This window comes from Gymnoscopelus braueri, assembly GCF_963280865.1.
Source record: "Gymnoscopelus braueri genome assembly, chromosome: 6".
Lineage (NCBI taxonomy): Eukaryota > Metazoa > Chordata > Actinopteri > Myctophiformes > Myctophidae > Gymnoscopelus > Gymnoscopelus braueri.
Window position 1 is genome coordinate 32,999,750 of NC_137607.1, and position 25,062 is coordinate 33,024,811.

The 25,062-nt window shown below is 43.6% G+C and overlaps 2 protein-coding genes across 2 annotated transcripts in view; both read left to right on the forward strand.

Moving 5' to 3' along the window:
* Nucleotides 1–810: 810 nt before the first annotated feature.
* On the forward strand, nt 811–8,294 carry klhl30 (kelch-like family member 30). The gene is made up of 8 exons (XM_080430897.1): nt 811–948; nt 1,551–2,414; nt 2,525–2,708; nt 3,474–3,560; nt 3,732–3,887; nt 4,720–4,908; nt 6,504–6,649; nt 7,066–8,294. The coding sequence occupies exons 2-8, from the start codon at nt 1,641–1,643 to the stop codon at nt 7,312–7,314; spliced, it is 1,785 nt and encodes a 594-aa protein (XP_080287023.1). The 5' UTR covers nt 811–948; nt 1,551–1,640; the 3' UTR covers nt 7,315–8,294.
* A 1,424-nt stretch (nt 8,295–9,718) lies between these two features.
* Nucleotides 9,719–25,062, forward strand: part of crocc2 (ciliary rootlet coiled-coil, rootletin family member 2) — a gene marked incomplete at both ends in the record, with an annotated part of 47,311 nt that continues 31,967 nt past the window's right edge. The window contains 8 exons of the mRNA XM_080430532.1: nt 9,719–9,784; nt 10,560–10,713; nt 11,047–11,162; nt 13,631–13,735; nt 15,206–15,280; nt 23,795–23,998; nt 24,162–24,245; nt 24,844–24,947. Of these exons, the coding sequence (XP_080286658.1) occupies nt 9,719–9,784; nt 10,560–10,713; nt 11,047–11,162; nt 13,631–13,735; nt 15,206–15,280; nt 23,795–23,998; nt 24,162–24,245; nt 24,844–24,947 (908 nt within the window). The remainder of the gene's footprint in view (nt 9,785–10,559; nt 10,714–11,046; nt 11,163–13,630; nt 13,736–15,205; nt 15,281–23,794; nt 23,999–24,161; nt 24,246–24,843; nt 24,948–25,062) is intronic.

Here is a 25,062-nt window from a genome sequence, read left to right on the forward strand (position 1 = left end):
AAAAACTCAACAATTTTGAAAAAAATGTTTAAATGGTCTAACTAACTCCTCAATTCAGTATAGGCTACTGCACAGCCTTTTTACATGTTTTCAGCCATTACTTTTTCATGTGATTAGAAACAAATCATTGAATTTCCCTTGCAGGGACTTTAATTTAAACTCCATCGTAAGAGGGGATCATTTACATCCAAATGTACATTCCTCTCAAATACCATTTCTACTAAACATTTTCTTCAGAAGCAGTATTAGTTTGATCTGTTATCTTGTCTTGCTGCATGCTGTCATTACAGTAGGCTTCTAAACTAGAAAAAGTGCTCCTCTTGGAGCACAGGTCTCGGCCACGCCTTCGGCCTGGCGGAGACAATTAACACATTCTCACCCCTAGGGGACTGCTAGTACTTTATCTACAGTTGTGGTATCACTATCAGTATATAGTTGCATAGTGCTACAACTTGTCTCATTTATTTGTAGCGCAGGGGGTCACAAACTTTCTCCCCGGCCTATTTCAGATATAGTGAAAATATCTGATCTACAAGCTCACATCATGCTATTTCCCCTACTTTTTAATGTTTTTAAATGTTTTGTTTAGTTTTTTCATTTTCGTTTTTTTCTTTTGACCCATAAAAATGGTTGCGGGACCCAAAAATGGGTCCTCCTGACCCATTGTTTGGGGAACAGCATTCTAGCTTCTTGAGAACACACAATGCATGTATGTTCCTTTAACAGCAGGTGTGGACACCCCCCCATGCATGTGTGGACCCCCATGCATGCATTACTAGTGTGTCTCTGCAGGTCCTAAAAATAGCTTGGTGAAGACAAGCAGGCTGTCCCAATGAGTTGACGAAAACCTCCTGCCATACTGCTGGCTCCATGTTGATCTAACCAGCTACTCAGCCACACGCATTTCACCGGAAATATGAACACTTATTGCCATCCTTTGCCTGTTTGGTGAGTCTGTCATTCCTTTCTTTAATTTCACAGCATTTTGAAGACAGCAAATGTAATTTATTGTAGGCTTTGGGGGACATAAGACATATGACATCATGCTACACTGAAAGCCAAAGCTAAACTGATCCCACTGTGGATAAGTAAACAAACTAGTGTGGTCGTCATGATAACATGATACCACACTTTAAACAAGTTAAACTTGTGGCTTTTCTTCTAGAGTGAATTAAGGACGACTATATCGGGTCAGTGAAGTAAATCGATGCTCTCAGAAGTTCTGTACGGTACATAACGTACATAGTGGACTGACATGTTTTCTCATGGGTTCTGTATTTGACCTTATAGTCTTACATCACTGAGCTGTGCGTTGGTGTTTTATTATCGATTTCAACATAACATGTTTGCCCTGAGGTGACCTTTATGTTACGTATTGCTTTTTTCTTTACTCTACTTAAATGTGTGTAACAATTGAGTGAATGTTTTTCTCAAATATGACAAGAAGGAAACTGTATAAATTGTTTTGAATCAAGCTTTAACATTCCACTGAAGACATTGGTCATATTTAATTTCAGCTGTGAGAATTCATCTTTGTCGTCCACTTGTAGGTAAACACTGATCTCAGTTGTTGAGAGTTCCTATCCCTTAGCTGTCACAGGATCACATACCTAAAGGTCGGAACTATCAGTGACTACAGTATGGTTCGAAATGTGGACGACCTGGACTTTTGCCTGTCCACACATTCTCAGAGCATCCTGGAGGGACTGCGGTCGCTCTGCTCTCAGCCCAAACTGGTGGACGTGACATTGTGCGCTGGGGGCAGAGACTTCCCCTGCCACCGTGGCGTGCTGGCCCTGTGTAGCACGTACTTCCGCACTATGTTCTCAGGGGACTTCGTGGAGAGCATAGCGGCCCGCGTGGAGCTGCAGGATGTGGACCCGGACAGCCTCGGCTCCTTGTTGGACTTCGCCTACACCGGCAAGCTGACGATCAACCAGGGCAACGTGGAAGGACTGACGTGCACCTCCAGCCAGCTGCAGTTCCAGACGGTGCGGTCCGCGTGCACCCGCTACCTACAGCACCAGATGGACGCCACGAACTGCCTGGGAATCCTGGAGTTCGGGGAGCTCCACGGCTGCCCGGAGGTGGTCGCCAAGGCTTTGGCCTTCCTCTTGGAGAACTTTGAGGCGGTGCAGCAGGGCGAGGAGTTCCTGCTTCTGGGGAAGGACAGGCTGGTGGCCTGTCTGTCCAACGAGGGGCTTAAGACGCGCTCAGAGTCCACGCGAGTGGAGGCCGCCCTCGCCTGGGCCAGGCATCACCAGGAGTCCCGCCTCTGCCACCTCCCCGAGCTGCTGTCTCTGGCACGCCTTTCCTTCCTCGACCCAGACTACCTGGCCAACACCCTGCTGAAGGACAGTCTGATCCAGGCCTCCCCTAGCTGCAAGGAGGCTGTTGAAAAAATTCACAGTGAGGTCAGTGAGTTCACACTTTAATACCTTGCATACTTTGTTTCTTTCATCATTTGTTTACACAATGCTGAGTAGTTTTCCCTTAACAATGCCGTGGCCCGTTCTTTCCCCAGATGATGGATTCGTTGCCGGGGTATAGTGACAGAGCCCACTCTCAGAGTCCACAGCCCAACCTGCAGGAGGTGCTGCTTGTGATGGGCGGTCGCTCCCTGGATGATGACGATGACGATAGCGACGAGGAGGACAGAGACCCGAGACTCCTGCCCAGGAACTGTGCCTACTACAACACAAAGACCCGTACTACGCCTCTCTTTTCTTACGCCCACGTTTCAATGTTTATTACAGTTTTCTTGAAGTGCATTTACAGTATGGCCTTGACACGTCTTACAAAGATTAGAAATGCTCAGTACAGAAAATCAACAGTTGAGAATAAAATAACAAAATCTGGCCTTATTATAATATTCTGACAGGAGGCTGAAAATCATCCCTTTGGTTAGCGTTATTACAAGAGTATAGATGTAAACTAAGGACACAAATTAAATCATGTAATATCTGGTACTGAAGGTGTCTAATAGATAAGATAGACTTCATAATCAGTTTAACAGTAAGGATTCAGGACTCCTGACCTCATAGTCCATGTCAGATTTTGATGAGTTTTTATTAAAACAGTGATTTTAACAGCAGCAATACATTAATGCAAACCATTCTCTGCTTATATTGGTAAGCAAAGAATGAAAATCTGCTTGTTCTAGACAGTCCTCACCCTTGAAGGCCAGGTCAGGGAATTTAGATTGACTAGTTTGTAAATGGAGAAATTAACATTAAATAGTGGAATGAGAAATAGTTCACTTTTTGGGGATTAAAGTTAAGTCAATCATATTGAATTTATGTCCATGACGTAGGGCCTAAGGACTGGAGTGGTCAGATTGAACTCATTTATTTAGTTTTTTGATCCAAGTTTGAAAACTAAAATGTCTTTTATTAGCTTTTAGTGTTTTCGCTGTTTCACTTCACTTATTGGATAACCTTATGTAACTTCTCTCCTTCTCTGACTCTCTACAGATCAGTGGCATCAGCTCCCTAATTTCCCCAACCCAAACAAGTGGGGTTACTCCATGGTCTCGCTGAACAATGACGTCTATGTCACAGGTTGGTTGAGTGCATGTAGCCCTTCAAAACACATAAACTTTATGTGGAAATGTGGGCAACCTTAGGGGGCAGGGGAGCATAGAGAAAATGGTTTTGAGGAGACTAGCTTCTCTTGTGCGGAATGTAATGTATCCACAGACTGGTGACAGGGTGCCATTGTCCGTCTGACAGGCGGCTCGCGAGGTTCAAATACCAACACCTGGTCGACCACAGAGACCTGGAAGTACATTACTGGAGAGGGGAGGTGGGTTACTGTGGCTCCCATGCTTCGACCTCGAACTAACCACACCTCGGCCACACTGAACGGAGAGATTTACGTCATCGGAGGTAAGAAAATAAATACAGAGAACAGCATGATGCCTTAAAGCAGCAGTGTAAATGGAAAGCTGTCATGAAACTCCATGGGCGCATCTGCCCTTTCACGACCTGATAGCAACACATTGTGAGCTTTTAGATTGGCTATTTGCAAATAGCTGAAGTATAAAATAGGGTTAAAGTACAGTGGTTAAACTTATTTTCATGATATGTAAACACATTTTGCTGGGGACCCCCCGGAACTTCCTCAAGGACCCCCAGGGGGCCCCGGACCCCACTTTGAGAACCGTCGTGCTAAATGCCACAGCATTGAGTGGCAGGGTATTGTAATTGGTCCTGTTTGTTTGTTTGTTTGTTTGTTTGTTTGTATGTGAGTTAACGAGATAACTTGAACAGAGATGTACAGATGTTCATGAAACTTGGAGGGAATGATCAGTACTGTCCTGAAGAGATGATTAACTTTTGTGTCAAAAACTAAAGGTCAGGGATGGTAAAGATCAAGAATGGATGGTGGGTTTTCATGAAGCTTGGTGGAAGCGACCAGTAGGCTGCCCTGAAGAGATGACTGAGTTTACTGTTGAGAAGTTCAAAGGTTAAGGTTACGATTGAGGTACATAGAGCAAGATATGTTAATGCAGGCAGGATTTTAACCCCTCTCTCCCAGATGCATTTGTTTGTTTTTATGTCTTACATTTTTAGATTTCAAAGTCAGACTGACAAATGTGTAGCTGTTGTTGCATTTAGCTTTACACTACGTGTTGCTTTTAATATGATATTTGATACTTACTAGCGTGTGATCCAGCTAGTATAAGCACTCATACCAAGTTCTTTCCCCTCCCAATAGGTACAACACTGAATTACGTTGATGTTGAACACTATGACCCTTACAATGACACCTGGGGCAACACATGCCCCGCCTTGAGATATGTGACTAACTTCACTGCCACAGCATGCCATGGGAAGCTCTACGTGATTGGCTCATGTGCAGTGAAGTACAATGCCTTAACCATGCAGTGCTACAACCCTGTTATAGGTATGGATGATCATGTATTACAATTTACAATTTAGGCATTTAACAGATGCTCTTATCCAGAGCGACTTAATAAGCAATAGGCAAAGTAATCACATTCATAGAATGCAGAGGATCACAGGTAAACCAAGATCTAAATAACAAAACATGAGAACAAATGACCATGGTATGTGTGCATGGTGGTCATATCTTGGTCAGTCGCTATTAATCGAGCAGGAGGTGGCAGGAAGGGGTACAGGGAGAGTGAAAATGATTGTATGCAATCGCTGTGATTGTATCATCTTATATAGAGGGGTGCCTGGACAGTCAGCCATTTCGTTGTGAAAGTTTAGTTTTCACTTCTAATTTGAAGATAAGGGTCTATTGAACAATTTTAGTTGGAGTTTCAGGAAACCAGATTGGATTTTTCATTTTTTTGCCCATTTTCCAAAATGGCAACAATCGAAATGAGTCTACATGTAGGTTAGATTTCCAAAAATCTTAACCCTGAAGGCAAATTGTGTTAATTTATGGTTGATACTCAAACCAGAAATGTTCTATGAACCCTTACCTTCAATTTGTAGTGAAAACAAAACTTTCACATCAATTTGAAATTAAAACAACAAATTACCCATATTCGGTCCCCCACTATTTCTATGTTTTGTGGATATGTGCTAAACTGGAAAATAAAATTGATTCTATGGGTAATATGCTTGAAGTACCAAATGCTACTCCTGATCCCGAATCCATACATATCTCATATGTTCTCATTATGTTCAGATATAATCCAATCAAAAGTTATAACAGTTAACATATTTTGCTAGGGCTGGTGGGAGGTTGGCAACTGCAGACACCCCCTAGAAGATTTTTTTTATCTGAGGGCTTGGCATTCGAACCAAAATTGTTCTTTAGACCCTTACCTTCAAATTGGTAGTGAAAACAACTTTCACATGAATTTGAAATGAAAACAAAAATATTACACATAAACGGCCCCCTACTAGTAAATGGGGCGTCAGTAAATTATATTTCTTGTTAGAATAAGCGGTAAATATATTATGTATATTCTGATAGCAATCATTGCTTGTTTTTTTGCATAATTGTTTTTCTTTAAGTCTCCAGCTCTTTAGTAAACAGAACATATTCAGGTCTGGACACCAACTTCCAAGGATACAGGATAAACAAGTGAAATTGGAAGTGATGAAACAAAAACATGAAGACAGATGCAGACAAAATTGGACCTGGAACACAAAAAACTTGAAGCTGATCTCTCTCCTGATTAGATAAAGTTGGTGTCCCAACCTGAAAATGTATTTTCTTTTACCAAAGAACTGGATCGGGAGACCCCTATTACTGGACAAACACTCTATAGCAATGATTACTATCGGAATATAGAGCTTTAACCTTTTCGCTTTTATTTCAACAAAAGAATACACCCTCTTTAATACACGAAAGACTGTTATTTGTTCACTGCTATTACCATTTACCACTTTACTGAACTCAGCCATACAATAGTATTTAACATTTAGCAAGGAGACTTGTCTTATCCTTTGTTATTCTATTAATAACAAAGGATAACATCTTCAATGTGTTGTTGTTTATGTTTTGTTTTTATCTTACAGATAGCTGGTGTATTGTCTGTTCACCCTTTATCCCTAAGTACCTATCGTCTCCTCGGACTGTTGCCATGGACGGGATCATTTATCTGGTCGCTGACAACACTAAGAAAGTGTATTGTTATGACCCTGAAGCTAACATGTGGCAGAAGGTGAGGGTAACAAATCCTTTCCATTGATGGTTGACGGTCAGGATGAAATTAACCACTTAAATCTTATATATTAATCTTGTAATATAATTACGAAACATTTTAACAATCTTATCCGTGGCACAAAATATTTTCAGATGGGGGTCTACGGCCAAATAGATACAAACTAAATTTTATCTCAATAAAATGAGAAACCACATCTGAGCCACTGTCTTGCAATCTTTTTGGAGTGCCGCATTTTTCCACTTAGGTGGTTTTCCTTTGAGTAATTTGGGAGTCCTTGACATGAAAATGTGAGAATCACTGCCACGTACGTCATTGACCAAGGTCCCCCCGGGGGACTTTACACTCGGCTGTAGGACTTATTCCTGACATCAAAAACAGCATTATTCTATATCCTGTAATGTTGCTGTGTCCAGATCCAGTTTCTTCACATGCTCCATGAGAACGGAGGTCTGGTGGTGGTGGATGGTCAGCTGCTGGTCACAGGAGGACACTGGAAGGGCATGGAGGGGGACTATGGGGTGGAGGTGGAACTCTACAATCGCACATCCAATGCCTGGAAGGTGGAGGGCTTCCTGCCCAGACTGTGGTTCTTCAGCGGGGCCTGTAGCGTCTACCTAGACCCATCGCTGTGGCCCGAGCTCTTCCCTGAGGATTCCACATAAATAACAAAGACTTCCTGACAGACTAAAGTCAAATCATGAGTGTTCATCTAAAGGAGCACTTCACCCATCTTCAACCTTGTCTTCGTACAAGGTTGAACTCGACTATTTGTCAATTTCCCTTCCATTCATGAAGAATATGAAATACCGTTCCCCGTCAGCCACCTGCAGTACAACATAAAACATCAGAAAATCTAAAAAGCATCATAAAAAGACTAAATCTAACTGTACATATAACATAGACATGAACATTTAAAAATCCAATGAAGTCACTAGGAGGGGTACCTTATTCAATTTATCTTTTTTCTCACTCTTAATATTTGTCTATCCTATTACCCACTCATTTTCTTGACTGTTTTGAGATGCCTTGTTTATTTGCTTCAGTACATGCCTATATGACCTGTGAGCATGTAAAAAAATAATAAACAGAAGGTTTAAAAAAAAAAAAAAAAGGTCACTAGGAGGGGCCGCTGTGGACATCTGTTATCAGCAAAGAAAAGCTTGAATCTTGCTTGAAAACAACTGAATGATCAACTGATGATGAGGCACATTTTCAAACCATCCACAGTCCATCTCTGACACACGCATGTAGACAGAAAATGCCACTATCCCATAGTGAGCATGACTGAGGACTGGAGTGGAGATTATGTTGATAAAAGGGAAAATGTATCTTTAACTCTAAGAGCGTACGCATGTAACCAAAGGGACTGTTACAGGTTCATTTGGTTACATGTGTACACTCTCTGAGTTACACATGGGTAATTAACACTGAGGATTTTAGTGTGTGCTGTATCAAACTCAGGGTCACAGTGTGTGTAGACATCTCTCTGTCACGCGCATATGGAATGTTGTCATAGTATTATAGGGATGACCCTGTAACCCAGAATAGCGTGTTATTTGAACCTCAGGTATTCTCATGTTTTTTCTAGGGCCCTTTTTGGCAGCACATACTGTTTACTTGTAATATATCGTGTTGTGATGTAACTCTGTGAGTGTTATTGCTTGTGTTGTACCATTAAATCTTTGTAGAGAATAACTTGTTATTGTTGATCTTCTTCACGATTGATTGATTGATTGATTGATAGATTAATTGATTGATTTTTATTGTGTGTCATGCACCTTTCTTGGTGCCACCCCATATGGAAATATATGAACAAAAAACATAAATCAAAAGTAAGTATTATTCACATAGTATACACTACTATAGGGCTATATATCCTTTACTGTCCGTGAACAAAAAAATCATAAACATTCAGGAGACAATCCAAACTAGGCTATTTCCTCTTGTTCTTGCAAACACAAATACAAGGCTTTGTCCATCATAGAGAAAACTCAATTCAGCTGATGCATGCACACTAAACAGATTAGTTATCACTTATCAGATTATTATAGAATTGGCAGTGAAATAAAGTGCATTACTAATTAGTAGGCATAGAAGTATGCTATAGCCGTCAGTCAAATATACACCCATACTGTATAGCTACTTGAGAAGTCATCAGTGGTGGGAAAAGTACTCACATTTTTTACTTAAGTAGAAGTCAATACTGCAATGTAGAAATATTCTGTTACAAGTAAAAGTCATTATGCAGAATGTCCCATTTCACAGCTTTTCAAATGTAGAAAAATCTTTTGAAAATAGCAGATCTACAGCATGCTCACAATGCGTTGCATCACGACACATTGTGACCTTGTAGATCGGCTATTTTCAGATGGCTGAAATGTAATAGGGCTGTAAGTGGTTAATGTATGTTTAGTAATAATAATAAAAATCCACAAAGTAACTAGTAACTAGTTTTCAAATAATTGTAGTGGAGTAAAAAGTACAATATTTGCCTCTGAGATGTAGTGGAGTAGAAGTAAAAGTACTGAAAATTGGAAATAGCCTACTCAAGTAAAGTAAAAAATACCAAACAATTTTACTTAAGTAAAGTACTTGAGTAAATGTACTTAGTTACTTCACACCACTGCTGGAGGAAGTCATAGCAGCGTTGTGTGCTTTGTGCTTCGATCATTAACCAGCCTGTGTCCATAAAACCTAAAGTAGCCTCTCTAGCGCGTCTCTCCTGCTATGGAAACGACCAAACCAGCATTCTGTTTCCAAGGCAACGGCCCGGAAGTGTCTCGTTCCCCCGACGACCTCGGCTGGGATTTGAGTCCAACTTGATTGAAAATCACGTCTCCGGTTTGTTGTTAGCGAGAGTGTTGTAGCAACTATACTGTGTTCATGTGATCTGTGCAAGAGAAACACTTATAGTGACAATTCACTGCAAGGCATATTCCATGCTTCATTTTCATTTTGGGAGACTGATTAAACTTTTTTTTGCTGAAGAAGCATATTGCTTAATTGTGGCGGCGAATTGACCACAAATGCAACGTTACTAGCGTTTATAGAGATCATATTTTGACAATGAGTTCACAGGAGGACAGAGATTATAGCACACCATCATCACCTGGACTGGAGGCTGTGATACAGGTTGGTGTCAATTCGAATTGCTCTCTGCATTTATCGAGCATCCTTGTGAGGGTCTACACCAGGCCTATTCTTTTAATGAAGAATTATAAATGACTCCTCTTTCTAAGTGAAAATGTTTAATCTACCTTATATGAGAGCAAAACCGTACCCAGTGATCCCCAACCTGTGGGCCCACTGGGCCATAGGATAGCCTGCTGAAAGCTGCACTATGTAATTTTCCTCTTCTACCCTGGATCTGTGCTGAAATGTTTACCATTTAGCTAATAGAGCCTGCTTGCTCAGGGGATACATTGAATCTTGACCATCAGGTCAAAATTTGTGTCCTGTGTCTATAGGTGAGACATAGTCTGCATAGATGCTAGACTAGGTGAGACTTGACCTTTGACACGATCTAAATGTCTCAATTGAAGAGCAGGGAGACAACATACAACCACCCCAATTGGATAAGTTATATTCTATTAACGTACTCTAGATTGGATAAAATTACATTTTATTAATTAAAAAAAAAGTAAACTAATTAGTTCCTTTTATCCAAGCTGGAACGCAATGATTGATTGATCATTAAAATAAACCCCTGATCCAGAAAAGGTTGGGAACCACAGGTGTAACCTATTACCTTGAAAGTGAAAGATTTATTCATATGGGACTAATCAGTTATGAATAAATGACATGCTAACTTTACTTTCTCCATGCCATCTTCCTATACCCAGCAAACTAACCATTATCTGTCATAGTTAGCTCAGTAACTGTGGGGTGTGGGATGATGTTCTTGTAGAAGCTGGAGGAGTCTTTGCGCCACCCTGAGGGCAGCCCAGAAGAGAAGCATCTGACCTTACGGGGTGATGTGCTGGACCCCACTGCCTCACCCACACCTGTCACCACCTGCATCCGCCAGATCATCACCCGAAACCTGGCTGAGCAGCCTTCTGGTAGGCACAAAGAACCACAGAAGTTCTCAGCCTGGGGATTGGGGAACAATTTAGAAAAAACGGACAACATAATTCTTCCGTTTGGGGATCCCTGGCAAAAAAAAAGTATTTTAAGATGGTCCTCAGCCAAATACATATCAATTTGCTGGTCCTTGACATGAAAATGTTTGAGAATCACATGCTCTAGAACACAGCTGAGAAGCATTTTCTATTATTTCATGGACAAAAACGTGCTACAGATGAACTCATTCTGTTTAGACATAGTGTATAGTACTGTATGTCAGATTAAAGTTGACCTTGACAATCTATATACGATCTGTCCCTCTACACCAGGTGAGAGTCCTGAGGCCAGTGTAATGGAGGAGAACAAGTTCCTCAGGGAGCAACTGACTCAGAGTCAGAGAGAACATGAGCAGCTGCTGTCCAAGCAGGCCACTCTCACAGACCAGGTAAGGAGCCACACTAGCCTCACAATCTGTTATCTATGTCAGACAGTGGTTCTCAAGGTTGGGTCTGGGGTCCTTGGAGGGGTTCCAGGGGGTCCCCAACTAAATTGTCAACAGTTAGGAACCAAATCGACCTTTACAAATCTGTAACTCTGAGAGTGTACAAACGGTTCTATTTGTGTACTCTCAAAGTTAAGGGGGTCCGTGGCCTAATAATGCGTACCAAACTGGGGGTCCTTGAAATTAAAAAGTCTGAGAACCACTCATCTACAGTATGTATTGATGCCTCAAAGTGTCCACACATAACCTGGCTGGCCTATACTGTAGGATCAGATTTCACCAAAAATGTTCCATGATAATAGGCAAGCAGTCTGTGAAAATCTCAGCAATAATAGCAGATCTACAAGCTCACACACAACACATTAACGCAACACGTTGTAAGGCGGCCATAGTTGAATGAGTAGGTCGTTTAACCCCCCTGGTCCCAGTCTACTGTATGTGTCCAAGTGTCCCTAAGCAAGACACTTAACCCCTAACTGCTCCCTGGGTGCTTTATTAACCCATTAAGACTGTGTGATTTTTAGATTTATTTGGCCATTACAAAAATAGCAGATATACAAGCTCATCTGCTATTTTTTTTAAATCATTAAATTGTGTGCAAATCTTTAAATATATATATATTTTAAAGCAAACATTTGTAAAATATTTTGTTCCAGGGACCTCCAGAAGCAAAGATTTGAATTACAAATGCTCGCTGTAAATATATATATTCAAAGATTTGCACAAAATGTTAAATATTTTAAAGAAATAACAGATATACAAGCTTGTAGCGTAGCACTTGGTGCCGTGCTATGAGCTTGTATATCTGCTATTTTTGTATAGCCAAAGTATAACATAATGGTTAAAGTGGTTCAAATCTAAAATTACTATAGATGCGTTCCCAGATGGAATGGGTTAATGGCATCCACTGCTCTTAATAATTAGATTGGGAAATAGTGAGCGCTCGGGTGGAGCAGTGGTAAAGTACCTGCCCACCACTGCGGAGTCTGGGGTTTTGAATCCACCGCGGTATCAAGCGTCTATACGAACACAATTGGCCCGTGTTCGGGGGAGGGAAGCTGAGGAAAGTCGGGGGAGATTAGTCACTGCACGTACTCCTAAAGGCAGTGTTGGGCGGGAGTAGTATGACAAAAGCTCTACTTCTTCCCGGTGGGGGCTCCTCACTGGCAGGTGAGCCAGTAGGACACAACCGTAGTGACAACACACAGGAATGTGTGTGGGGAGGAATTGATTGGCATAACGACTAAATTGGGGAGAAAAGGGGGTAAAAAAAAGCAACGACGAAAACAACTGATTGGGAAATAAAGAAATATGAATGTGCGTTAGGTGATTTCATTGCGGTTCTTGCTATTTTCCTCGCGAAAAGTAGATGTCTGCAGCATGCATACAAAAAGCAGGACTGCATTTATCATAATGATGCTATTTCCAACTGTAATTTCACTTCACCAGCACAACTTGCGTTCCATTTAGGAAAATTGCTTTCTCAATCTTGCCGTGTACTTTAGCGGGCGAGACTGAATGGGCAAATATTTTGTCGATATTATCAGAGGTTGGTGCAGCTCTCTTGGACTTCGGGGCATGTAATGGATGGTGAGGTGAGTGTGTGTGTGCAAGTTTGGGTTTTCGGGATGAGATCAAGAAAAGCCTGCCACACTAGAGCATTGACTGAGAAGGGCCGCATAGCTTTGAAATGGAATATGCTTACAGCAAACATCAGCGCAGCGCCGCTCTTTCCAACAGGGAAAGCCCTTTGGAGTTGGATAAACAAACAGAGGAGTAACGAAGCAGGTTGAAGCCGCTTGTGTCACATATGTACTGTATTTACCGCTGTTTGAAGCTGAAAATCTGAGGAAAAAGACAGGACACACATACTTCTGTGAAAGAATGAATGTAAACTGGCAATATACGTACAAGTCAATATCAACTGTATCAACTTTATTATTTATGTGATCTGCTTTTTCTCTCCATAAATTGAAATGTACAATAATTTAGTATTTACGGGTTTTTGGGTTACAGTAGTATAGGTGTAAGCAAGCAGACCATCCATTGTGTGCGTGTGTGTGTGTGTGTGTGTGTGTGTGTGTGTGTGTGTGTGTGTGTGTGTGTGTGTGTGTGTGTGTGTGTGTGTGTGTGTGTGTGTGTGTGTGTGTGTGTGTGTGTGTTGTGCAAGCGTGAGTGAGTGAGTGAGTGAGAGTGTGTGTGTGTGTGTGTGTGTGTGTGTGTGTGTGTGTGTGTGTGTGTGTGTGTGTGTGTGTGTGGGGGTGTGTGTGTGTGTGTGTGTGCGTGTGCGTGTGCGTGTGTGTGTGTGTGTGTGTGTGTGTGTGTGTGTGCGTGTGTGTGTGTGTGTGTGTCTGGGTGTATAAGCCAGCAAGAGCGGTGGCTCATGAAGGCTTTCCTTGTGGTGCGTCCAGGCAGAGTCAGACCCCCCTGTGCCCACGAGGACCGGCGTCTACCTTCACAGCCCCCCGCTCCCCCCCATGTCTACCCCTTCCAACCCCCTCTGCCTAGTGGCTGCTGTTTGGGGGGGAAAATTGTGAAGGTCAGTGGCCCTCTCCCCAGGGGACGTGGAAGAAAAAGCTCATTTTTCATAGCACACAAAGCAGCCATTTGTGATAACACTGCCTTCTTTCTGCGGCGTAAATCTAATGAAGTCCCACTTGCTTGCCTTTACTCCTGGAACTTATTTTAAAACCAAGGCTATAAATATAACTTAATTAGCGTGGTTTATATATAGCATATTTATGTTGTTGATGTTTTGGAGGTGTAAAAAGACGCCAAGGAGACTGGGGAAAAAAAGCAAACAAGTGTTGCCTAGGGTTTTGATGTTCACACCACTGGCCGCTGATGGTGTGAAGGGGGGGCGAGCAACAGCCAGATTTCCCTCAGCTGTTAGTTCGGTTTCGTCACGTGAAGCGGACCTGAGCACTGTAATAGTTAAAGGTGTGGTTTTGTTTAGTCCCACAAAGCTCAAGGGGTTCGTCCCTGCTGCACACCGCGAGTTAAGTGCCAGTCGCTGGCAGCCTGGCATCTGCCCACTTCTGTCAAACGTTGTTCCCCTTGCAGAGCAGCATGGGTCTCTCTGTGGTGAAGCTGTGATGCTAACAGTGTCCTCATCGATGTCCTAGAGCAACGCAGTGGCGTGACAGTGCCATGCGCTGCTGCGGAGCTCAGTTTTCAGTGCAAACACTCTTTAGACACTTACTGTTTCTTTCGCCGCCACATGCTAATCCTGAGTACACAATACTCCCCCGGCTTGTATTGCCTCAGGTATCACATATCACTGGCGGCACGCAATCTACTTAATTTGTCATCCCTTTTTAGGCCCATGACAAGTCCAGTGTCCTCAGCTGCTCTTGTATGAGCTGCCAGGCATTGAGTACAATATACTACATCCAAAGTTTTGGACACGTTCATATGTACCATATGTTTCCCTGTCCTGAACTCATAACTGAGTGTGTTAACAAGCAGCCATTAGGAAATTGACTCGATTCTGTGAGAAGCTGTCAGAGCCTTTACAGCCAACCAGTCTCCAGACGTTAGTGTTTGTCCCCGTCATTGTAAACCTCATTGAAAATGAAGCTTACTTTTCTGACCAGTTTATACAAGGTAATTGGAGTATGTCCTCAGAATCTGTACATGGACCCCTGTAACTATTAATTTCCTCTGCGTCCAGAACATAATACCTTGTTTCTGCATGAGCTTTAGGTTCAGTCGCTCACTCAAAAGCACTTACCGCAAGCAGTGATTGTGGCCATAGTGTAATGCTAGCCCATGTAGTACCAGCTATCCTCCATGTACCAGCATAGGGCAACATGCCACCTACATACATGCGTTATAAACAGGCTGATGCTTTGTAATCAGATGTTAGTCATTCCAGTACGGTTTGTCAAGTACAGTATTTACCAGGGTAAACCGAGGCAAATCCAATACAGGGAAGCCTTTAACCTCTCCATGATTGAGCGTGATCATACTGTGTATTTGTTCAGCTCAGAGAGAACTCCCCAGAGATTCCACAGCGCTTAGCGTTTTTTATATGCCACAAGCGCTCTAAACACTGTATGGTCAGTTGCCAACAGCAAATTGGCCAGGACTAAAAGCAGGTTTGACTCGTATTATTTGGCCACTATATCATCCAGCATTGTTTAGAGAGAAGAGAATGCTGACTTTGAAGCAGTGATTAAAGTTTTAACTAATCAAGGTTGATCTCCTTTTTACACAGTATTCAAGCTAATGCCAGATACGGTATGATGCTTGACTTTCAGAGTTTTCCCTCTGGAAACCTCTCCGGTGCTGTCAAGATGCCAGTCAAAGTAGTTCCACCTCAGAGTAGCTGACAGGTTGGGAGCATGGCTATCCCCCAACGCCCCGTTCTTCCTATAGCCTGACTTTCCCCAAGTCCCTGGGAGCTGACAAAAGACCATACCGGTGAAGTCTCAGCAGGTTTCTAAAAGCCTCGCTCTGTGTTGCTGTTGAGTCCCTCGCTGGGATCTCTGGTGACCCCTAGAAAATTGCCGGTGAACCGGGATAAACCTTGACCCAATTTTGCAGAGCTGGATGGTCCCTGGGGGGTTAAGGAACAAGTCGTGGGGGGGCAGGGGGTGAATTCTGAGCCCTCCGTGTTGCTTTTGGAGCACCGCCAGCGTGCATTTTCTCAGGCATACACATGCATATCCTACTGCCTGAATGCTCTGTGATTGGCTGCACTATACACTGCAGTGTGGCAGCGAGGCGGACAAAGATAAACTCTTCGCAGAGGGAGATCTACTGGACACTTTTGACAGTGGGCCCTGTTTGGCAGGGCTTCTAACCCTAACCCTGAAGTGGTGGAACATATAGTACATTTACTCAAGTACTGTACTTAATTAAGTACAACTTTGAGTCATTTTTACTTTATTTGAGTATGTATTTTTTTCAATACTGCATACTTCTACTCCATTACATCTCACAGGCGAATATTGTACTTTTTTTTACTAAACTACAATTATTTGAAAACTTTAGTTACAAGTTACTTTGTAGATTTAGATTATTATTACAAAACACACATTAACCACTTTAACCCTATACTTAGGCTATTCAAAAATAGCAGATCTACAATCACAAAGTAGATTTTGATACATTTTGAAAACTTAAAAAAAAAAATTGTACTGTAAGTATATATTAATCCCAATACTTGTAATACTTTTACTCAAGTAAAGAGTATTTCTATATTGGGGTACTGCTACTTTAACTTAAGTAAAAAATCTGAGCCCTTCCACCACTGTTTGGCAGGGCCCTCTGGGATGTGGAGTCCTCTGGGTATTTGTGCATAAGGGCCCTGTCAAACATAGTTGGAGCAGATAAAGTCTGTTTTTAGAGATTGTGTTACTATCCCCTTCACCCGCCCCTGCTCAGTTTCCAGTTTGTTTTTCCTGCCTGCATAAAGCCATACATCTATGGCGCATTTCAAATGGAACCCTGCCAGAGACTCAGGCCCACTCAGCTGTCACGGAACTGTAAAATCCACCGACCTCCTCCAGAGAAAATATGCAGAAAAGGCCATCCCAGTGCAGTGTGCTTGATGAAAGTACTCCATTAAACCTTTGCAACGTTTGACATTAGACTACTCATGTTACCTTCTTTTAAATTCAGAACATGAAACATCAAGTTTTTTGGCAATTTTTTTCATCCTTCTTCCCTACTCTCAGCGGTGGCTGTTCAGAAACAAATTCTTGAGCTGACAGGATGTGTGTACTGCAGTTTTTTTTTTATAGATACACTGCGTTGTTCTTTAGCCGGAGGTGTTGTTTTTAGTGTTAGAGGGCCAGCCTTCATCCTGGGGAGCACGCAGTAGGTGTCAGCCTGGACACATTCACACATCACACTGAACGCCGTATGCTATAGCGCTCCATGTGCCCTCTGGCCCAGCGGGCCGCCCTCGTAACAACAAACTGCGCAGAATGGCAGCGCACACTCGCACAGAGTCCGCCGCCAACCCAGCCCCCCACCCCCCTTCCCTCCGTCCCCCTTGTTTGTTATCCCACGTTGTGTAATCACCCTCAGTGACGATACATAAACAGCTTTCACAATCAGCTGGGGCTCTTTCACAGAACCAGCGCTCCGGGGGTTATGGGAGGGGAAAGGGGGGGGGGAGTGGGTTTAGTTGTTGAAGTAGGATAGTAAGTTTTGGGCAGAATTGGGGGGGGGGGGGGGTTTGCACATCCGCTCCAGCTGTGTTTAGGAATCTGACAGATAGTGCACTCCATTAATTCCCTTTATTAAGCCTCTGGGTCCAGGCCAAGCCAGGGAAAACGATTGCAGCTGTAACCCTTCAGATGCTGGCTGGACTGTGCACACATGGCCAGATGTTGCCCTGGGTAAAAGAGAGAGAGGGAGAGAGAGAGAGAGAGAGAGAGAGAGAGAGAGAGAGAGAGAGAGAGAGAGAGAGAGAGAGAGAGAGAGAGAGAGAGAGAGAGTACTCACAGAGTGGATTAGCTCTGGTTAAACCTGGAATCATTTCTCTGCGTAGCTCAAAGACTATTGAGTCACAGCAACAATGGCATACAGACCTGTAGGTGTAGAGTGAATCAGCTTCGGAGCTCGGGCACGTGACATGAAAGCCGCTCCGCGCTGTCCGCAGAATCCAGCTGAAGGGTAAGATGGATGGATGAACAATCAAAACCCAAACTGTTGTGACAATATGTCATTAACAGAACACCGCAATGATAACTCGGAAACCGAAATGGATTGGATTTGGATCTACCACATGAACATGGCAGTAAACTTTGGCCCGGGCACAAAAACCCTTCACAGAGGGGCCTTGAAAATGATTCTCTTGTTGCTTGTTGGCAGATGATTCAAAGCAACAATATCCCTTGATGTTGTTTGAAATATTTATCAAATGAGACAATGCAAGGAGTGGCACAAATCATAAATATCAAGCAATATAAAAAGCTAATTCAAAACACATTGGAAAAAGGCCTTTAACATCTGAAACATAAGCAGGACTTCAAGAAACAGATATTTGGGGAGGGAGGGGAGAAAAGAAGAGAAAAAAATCACTGTAACAGCCATATGGAGACATAAAACACCCCACGACAGGAAGGCAGTTTTGGTATAAATTGCGTGTTGACCGTTATTGCAAAATGGCAGGCAGCATGGCGACCTCAAAAGAGCAGGACTACTTGTCGGGCCAGGGTTTGGCTTCAGGGGGTGCTCTCCAAAAGCGGTCGCACTCCGAGGCAGATCGTAAATAGAGAGGGGCCACGCAGCGCGCGCACTCCCAGGTCCCCATAAGCCCCATGTAAAGCCCCTAAGGTGGGGCAGAGGAGGGTGGGGTGGGATGGTGGGCTTGACTCGCTTTCTCTTACAGTCGTCGATAGATGGATGTGTGTGTGTGTGTGTGTGTGTGTGTGTGTGTGTGTGTGTGTGTGTGTGTGTGTGTGTGTGTGTGTGTGTGTGTGTGTGTGTGTGTGTGTGTGTGTGTGTGTGTGTGTGTGTTGCGCAGGACAATGAGTTCAAGCTCTCTCGGCGGTGTGGGGGGGGGGGTGGGGAGGGGGTGGGGGGGTGATGATGAGATTTAACGATGCGAGCAGAGTGAGGGTGGAGACGATGGTGAGGGGGAGTTCAGTAAAAAGGGGTGCGTGGGGGTGGGGGGCTTTAGTCCACAACAGACCGTTATGGCGCCCTCTTGGGAGCTTCCTCCATGGAGCATGGCTAATCCAGAGCAGCCCCCTCAGCCTCCTGCTTTACAGCTGACTGGGGAGAAAAAAACACAAGAAAAAAAAAGAAAAGCCTCCTCTTTGTGGTGTGTGTGTGTGTGTGTGTGTGTGTGTGTGTGTGTGTGTGTGTGTGTGTGTGTGTGTGTGTGTGTGTGTGTGTGTGTGTGTGTGTGTGTGTGTGTGTGTGTGTGTGTGTGTGTGTGTGTGTGTGTGTGTGTGTGTGTGTGTGTGTGTGTGTGTGCAGGCGGGGCCCGCTGGCACGGAGCCCAACACACTGCAGCTATGTATGGAGAAAAAAAAGAGCAAATATGGCCCCCTCCCCCCTCACATGGGGGCAGGGCAGGGACCCCTCAGGGGTCATCGGGGTCACCTGGTCACTGAGTGCAACGGAGAAGGGGTGCATTCTGCAGCGGTGGCGGTCGCTGGTTGGAGCGACTTTGACACGTGCATGTCACAAGTCACAACAGCAACATGCATCTACCAAATGCCTGGAGATTGTGTCACTGTGCCTGGACAACTTACCGTAACCAGTGTCCTTCCAGATGTAAAGGAGAGGAGTGTTTTTTTGTGCGTTGTGTGCGTTATCTGATCCCGCTCATCCCCCAAAACCCCACACTTGTTGTGTTGACCACTTAAGCCCTACTTTATACTTAGTCGGTATGATGCAAAAATAGCTAAAATAACCGATCTACTCACATAAGCTAACAATGCTTTGCATCATGACACATTGTGAGCTTGTAGATCTGCCATTTTTGAAATCTTTTGAGTATTAAATTTTTTTTTTACCCATGACGTGCCTAAAAGAGGGACTCCAGTTGAAAGTGGTTAAAAACATAACAAACTAGAAAAGCTCTCAAAGCTTTTTGAGGGCGCTCTGCATTGTTTAGAGGCCCCTCAATGTGTGATAAAAATTTGGGGCAAAGTTTGGAAGGCAATCATATCGCAATGGTATTTGAAAAATCGGAATGATACTAGTTTTGGACAAAAACAGTTTGGAAGAAAATACAAAATGGTAGAAAATCTCACAGAAATTAGCATGGCCTATATGGGGAGTTGAATCATGATGTTTTTGATGGTACGACCTACAACACTGCACTGCAGAGCTCAAGACCCTGATGCTAGACAGGAGGGTGTGGAGGGCAGCGAGTCCCGAGTTGGTGTTGGCTAGACCGCAATCTTGCATCGCATCGCATTGTTCGACCTTCCTTGGCCAACTGGGAGTGTGCATGAAAACTTTGCCATCACTCGGTCCAACGGTTTGTGAGATTAGCCACACACAGAGACACAGCAACATACACACACACACACACACACACACACACACACACACACACACACACACACACACACACACACACACACACAGATGCACACGCACGTGTTGAAACATAATCCCCGTCTCCCAGCCTGGCGGAGATACCAAGACAACAGCCACATCTCTGGTCCAGATCAGAGGCTGCGAGATGATGCTGCCATCTCCCTTTAATGGAGGTGTTGTTTGGACCAATGGTTCTCAAACCTTTTTATTTCAGGGACCCCAGTTTTATATGCATTAGCCCACGGACGCCCATAACTCTCAGAGCTACAGACCTGTAATTAACCATTTGGTTCCTAGTAATAATATAGCTTGGGACCCTCTGGAACCACCTCAAAGACTCCTGGGGGTCCCCGGATCCCACTTTGAGAAAGACTCCCTCTGAGGTCCGAGAGTCTTATTGGTGTCAAATGAGTGGAGATATTTGGGGCTGGTCGATCGGTTTCTAGTGGAGGAACAGTGGTGCCAGGGGAAATATAATTTGATGGGCACAACACACAAGCATATACTGTACCTTCTGGCTTGTTATATTGCTTCGAACGCAAGAAAAAGTATAACTTATTATTCGTATTATCACTTAGTACAGTATAACCCCTTGGTAAATCAAAACAACTCAGTGTTTTCATTGAACGGTGTTAGTTGTATTTCCACAGTTGTGTCTTATGTTGTTGCACCATAAGCTGCCTCTAGAAGGCGGAGAATGCAGAATATAGGATGTGTTAGTTTACTGTGAGGCATTGTAACGAGCCACTATGTGTTCAAGGTGCGTTTGAAAATCAGCCGCTTGGCTACAACACATTGTAATCCCTGCCAAAAGCAGTCGGCCAAAAATACTCGAAAAGATGCATAATAATGCTCCACGCACAGCTGTTTCCAGAAGTCCCTTTAAACACAGCTGCTGTTGTTGTTGCGTGTGTTGTAAACCCCTCCACCCATGCTGTTCCTCCCTGTGCTCGGTCCCTAAAGCTGTCACCTCAACAATGGGCAGTGAAAGAAAGCGTTTGGTGCTCTGTGGACCCTCAGACCAAAAAAAGCTCATAAGAAAAGCACAGAGCCAAACACAAGATGAACTTTATTTTTTAGTAGCTTGTAGCATAAAACTCTGAAACGGCCATTTGAAAATGTGTTAATAACGGTGGGGTCCAGTGTTGAACACTGGGACTATTGTCCTGGCGCTCCTCGGAGCCTGCTGAAGAGATTAAGCACCCAGAGAAGAGATGAGGTACAAGGGGAGAGGAGAGGGAGGGGTCCGCTTGATTTGAAGGGGCTTGGGTGGTGGTTTGGAGTGTGTTTCAGGGGAGGGGGCTCCTGTACACTCTCTCTCTCTCTCTCTCTCTCTCTCTCTCTCTCTCTCTCTCTCTCTCTCTCTCTCTCTCTCTCTCTCTCTCTCTCCTTCCATCCCTCTCTCTATCTCCCCTCTCTGTTTTAAATGAGAAGTCGGCAGGGGTAGTTGGAGGCACGCAGTGCATTGCAGCGCTCTGGGGCCATGTGGTTTGTGTTAGCGAGGACAGGGTGTCTGGCACCAGGATGGAGAGTGGGTGGTGCAGAGGGAGTGTAGGTTGTGTGAGGTTGAGAGGTTACAGGACAATTGGATCTCAGATAGAGTGGATGGGATTCCGGGATGAGAAAGACCAGTCGCTTTGTACGTCGCTGTGTTTAGATGCATTTGTGGTGTGGATTCTCTTTACAGTAGTTCCAGCATGCATGCATGCACACGCAAACACAAACAACGGATGCACGCACACACACACACGCACTGACACACACACACACACACACACACACACACACACACACACACACACACACACACACACACACACACACACACACACACACACACACACACACACACACACACACACACCTCACGCAAACCTCCCTGTGTTTTTCTGCTTGTGTAGACATTCCTTATACTTAGATTTTGTTCCCTAACCCCTAACCCATAACCGGAACCGTGCATCTAACCACTGCCTGTGCTCCGTCCAAAATAACAATCTCCTAACAAGATTCGCCAAAAGGTTCACACGAGTGACCACGTTTCTGGGCTTTCTGTTCCTGTAAGGGCATTTGGGTTCACACGAACTACAGTATTGAAAACATACTATACACACACCTTAACTGCATGAACCCTGGCGCCCCTATTCTAGGCATGACATACATAATAGGCGAACATTCAGTGAAAATAGGTGACTACTCTGCGAAAATACCAGATCTAGGAATGGGTGTTCGTTGTGGATGAGGTCCAATACGTAAGGGAGGGTGGCTGACTCAATTAGAATCACTAAAGGGTCATTTGGTCAATTGTGTTTTTGACATAAATAAAAAATACATTTCTGTTTACCTTTTAGGCTTTGTAAACAGAAATTGCACAGGCAGATTATGACAAATTAACCATCCTAGCATCCCTATGCTATGAATGTCATAATAGGCGAATAGATTTGGTGTAGAAGGAAATAAGGAGGGGGCTATAAAGTATAGATCCCTGCGGGACCCTGGTCAACAAAGTATATAGGATTTTAATGGTTAAACCCTAACAAGAAAGTAGACATATGGATAGTCAAATGTGTTCTTAATACTACCTGAACTGTTGTTGAAAATTCATAATCATATGTGGGAATGGAAAGAGTGGCATTTGTAATAAATACAGCAGGCTACATGAAAGTCCAATTTGGAAAACGAAGCCCAATTTATACAAGAAGAATTCACAATATTTTCAATATGAAAACATTTACCCTGTGTTCTTGTCTTTGTCTCATTGACTGTATCTTGAGCATTAATTTAACTCTGAGAATGTAAAAATGTATCAGTATTTACAAGTGGAGGAGTTAAAGAGTTTAGACATTATTACACAAGTTTAGCAGTTTAATGTAAGGGTTGATTTTTACTTTGTGTTAAATGAACACTCAGGAGTTTGTACTGTATGTGGACAATACAACGAACATTTTGTGTTGTAAAAATCATAGCAGACATCCAAAAAATGGGTCCACCATTTTACCATTAGGCCAGTCCTACTATTAGAACTATTCAAAAGAGTGACTGAATGACTTACAACTCAAGCCATGTGTGTTTTCACGCAACAGATGAGACTATGAGGAATTTGTGATCATTGAAAAGAGAACTATTTCATAATGGCACTTCATTGATACTTACTGTTGTCATTCATACTGTCATATTACGTCATATCAAATCCCTTGATGGATTGTGAAATCAAAACACTGAGCTAGTTCATTTCACTTCTCTAGAATAGAAATATGTACCATCTGATAACTAATCAATCAATCTATGAAACGGGAAAGGGAGTATGTTCTTGTCCCCGCAGTAGGGGGAATTGTTTTTACAGCTTTACCCAGCTGATGGCTGCTCAGAAGGCTTCGGTGGGGAGGAGCTTTTAGGGGTTAAGTGTCTTGCCAAGGAACACCTTGACACGTACACTGGGCGAGCTGGGGTTTGAACCGGCTACCTTCCGATTGCCAGTGGGCCTCTCTACCTACTCAGCAACGGTCGCACCAACCGGACCTTTAATAATAACGCAGGTCATATGCAGAACATGTTCATGACAGGACTTGCTAATCATCATTTATCAACAACACATCCAGCTGGAGCAGATGATGACGTTTCCGTCAGCGGGAGACTCGGACCAGGAGAGCGTATCAGCGGAGCACCTCCGTCTGCAGAACGAGGAGAGGGCATACAGGATCAAACTGCGGGCCTACCAGGAAGGTCAACAGAGACAGGCCCAGCTGGTCCAGAAGCTGCAGACCAAGGTAGCTACAAGTGGAGGAGGCCAACATTTCAGACATCATTGGACAGGAGAGGTTCATCTAGTGGCCAGACGATCAGAGGTCTCTGCTTATAGGTGGAGATCTCTGATCGTCTTGGCTAAGTGAGAATATTAAGAATCACGTGCCGTTTTTGTTTTTGCGCCAGGTTCTTCAGTATAAGAAAAGGTGCGGTGAGCTAGAAGAGCACGTGCTGGAGAAAACCTCAGAGTCGGAGAAGCTAAGATTGTTGGTAAGTCAAAGAGGAGACTGTCATCACCTTTTCAGCTTTATTTTATTTGTCACATCACATCACATGTTAGGTGTGTATGTGCTTGCTCCATCATTTTGTAGTATTCCGTGAGAAGAGAGAGGATAGAGGAAGAGATATATACGTGTACAGATAGTGTATGTGATAGCAGGTGATGTTTAGAACATTAGCATCTTCAGGTGTGTACATATTTCACATGGTTAAAGACCACCTCTGGTGAAACCAGGTAAATGTGCATAAGGAATTGTCCAACATAGCCTCAGACTATGCTCCGGTCAACGGAGTATATGGGGTTTAAGTGTTTAATTGACATCCAAACATGCAGAACTGCACTTGCATTTGAAAGATGGTGGAATCGCAACGCATAATTGCTTGAATTCCATTTCGACAACAAATTAGCATTTTGAAATGATATATTTGAATCTACCACTTCATTCCTTTCCCAGTTTGTGTTAACAAGTTCGCTAATGCAAATCAGGCTGCTAAATACACAAGTATAATAAATCATTTAGTGAGAAAGCTGCTGTGTGTACTAAAGTTTTAGCTCGGTGCCAGTTGGAGGTGTTGTTTGTGTGTTCAGCTGCAGGCCCACGTGGACACGGCCCAGCGTCACCAAAGGACAGAACAGGACCTCAATATGGCGGTTCAGAGCAAGACGGCTCGGCTGGAGGAGGAACAGAAGCGGTGAGTGCCGTGCGCCGCGGGCAGCGGAAAGGTAGCCAGGGTACACGGGCAAATAACGAAGCTCCTGCAGAACCCGCTAGTGACACGTCTTTTTTGCACAGGAACGTTTCTACAA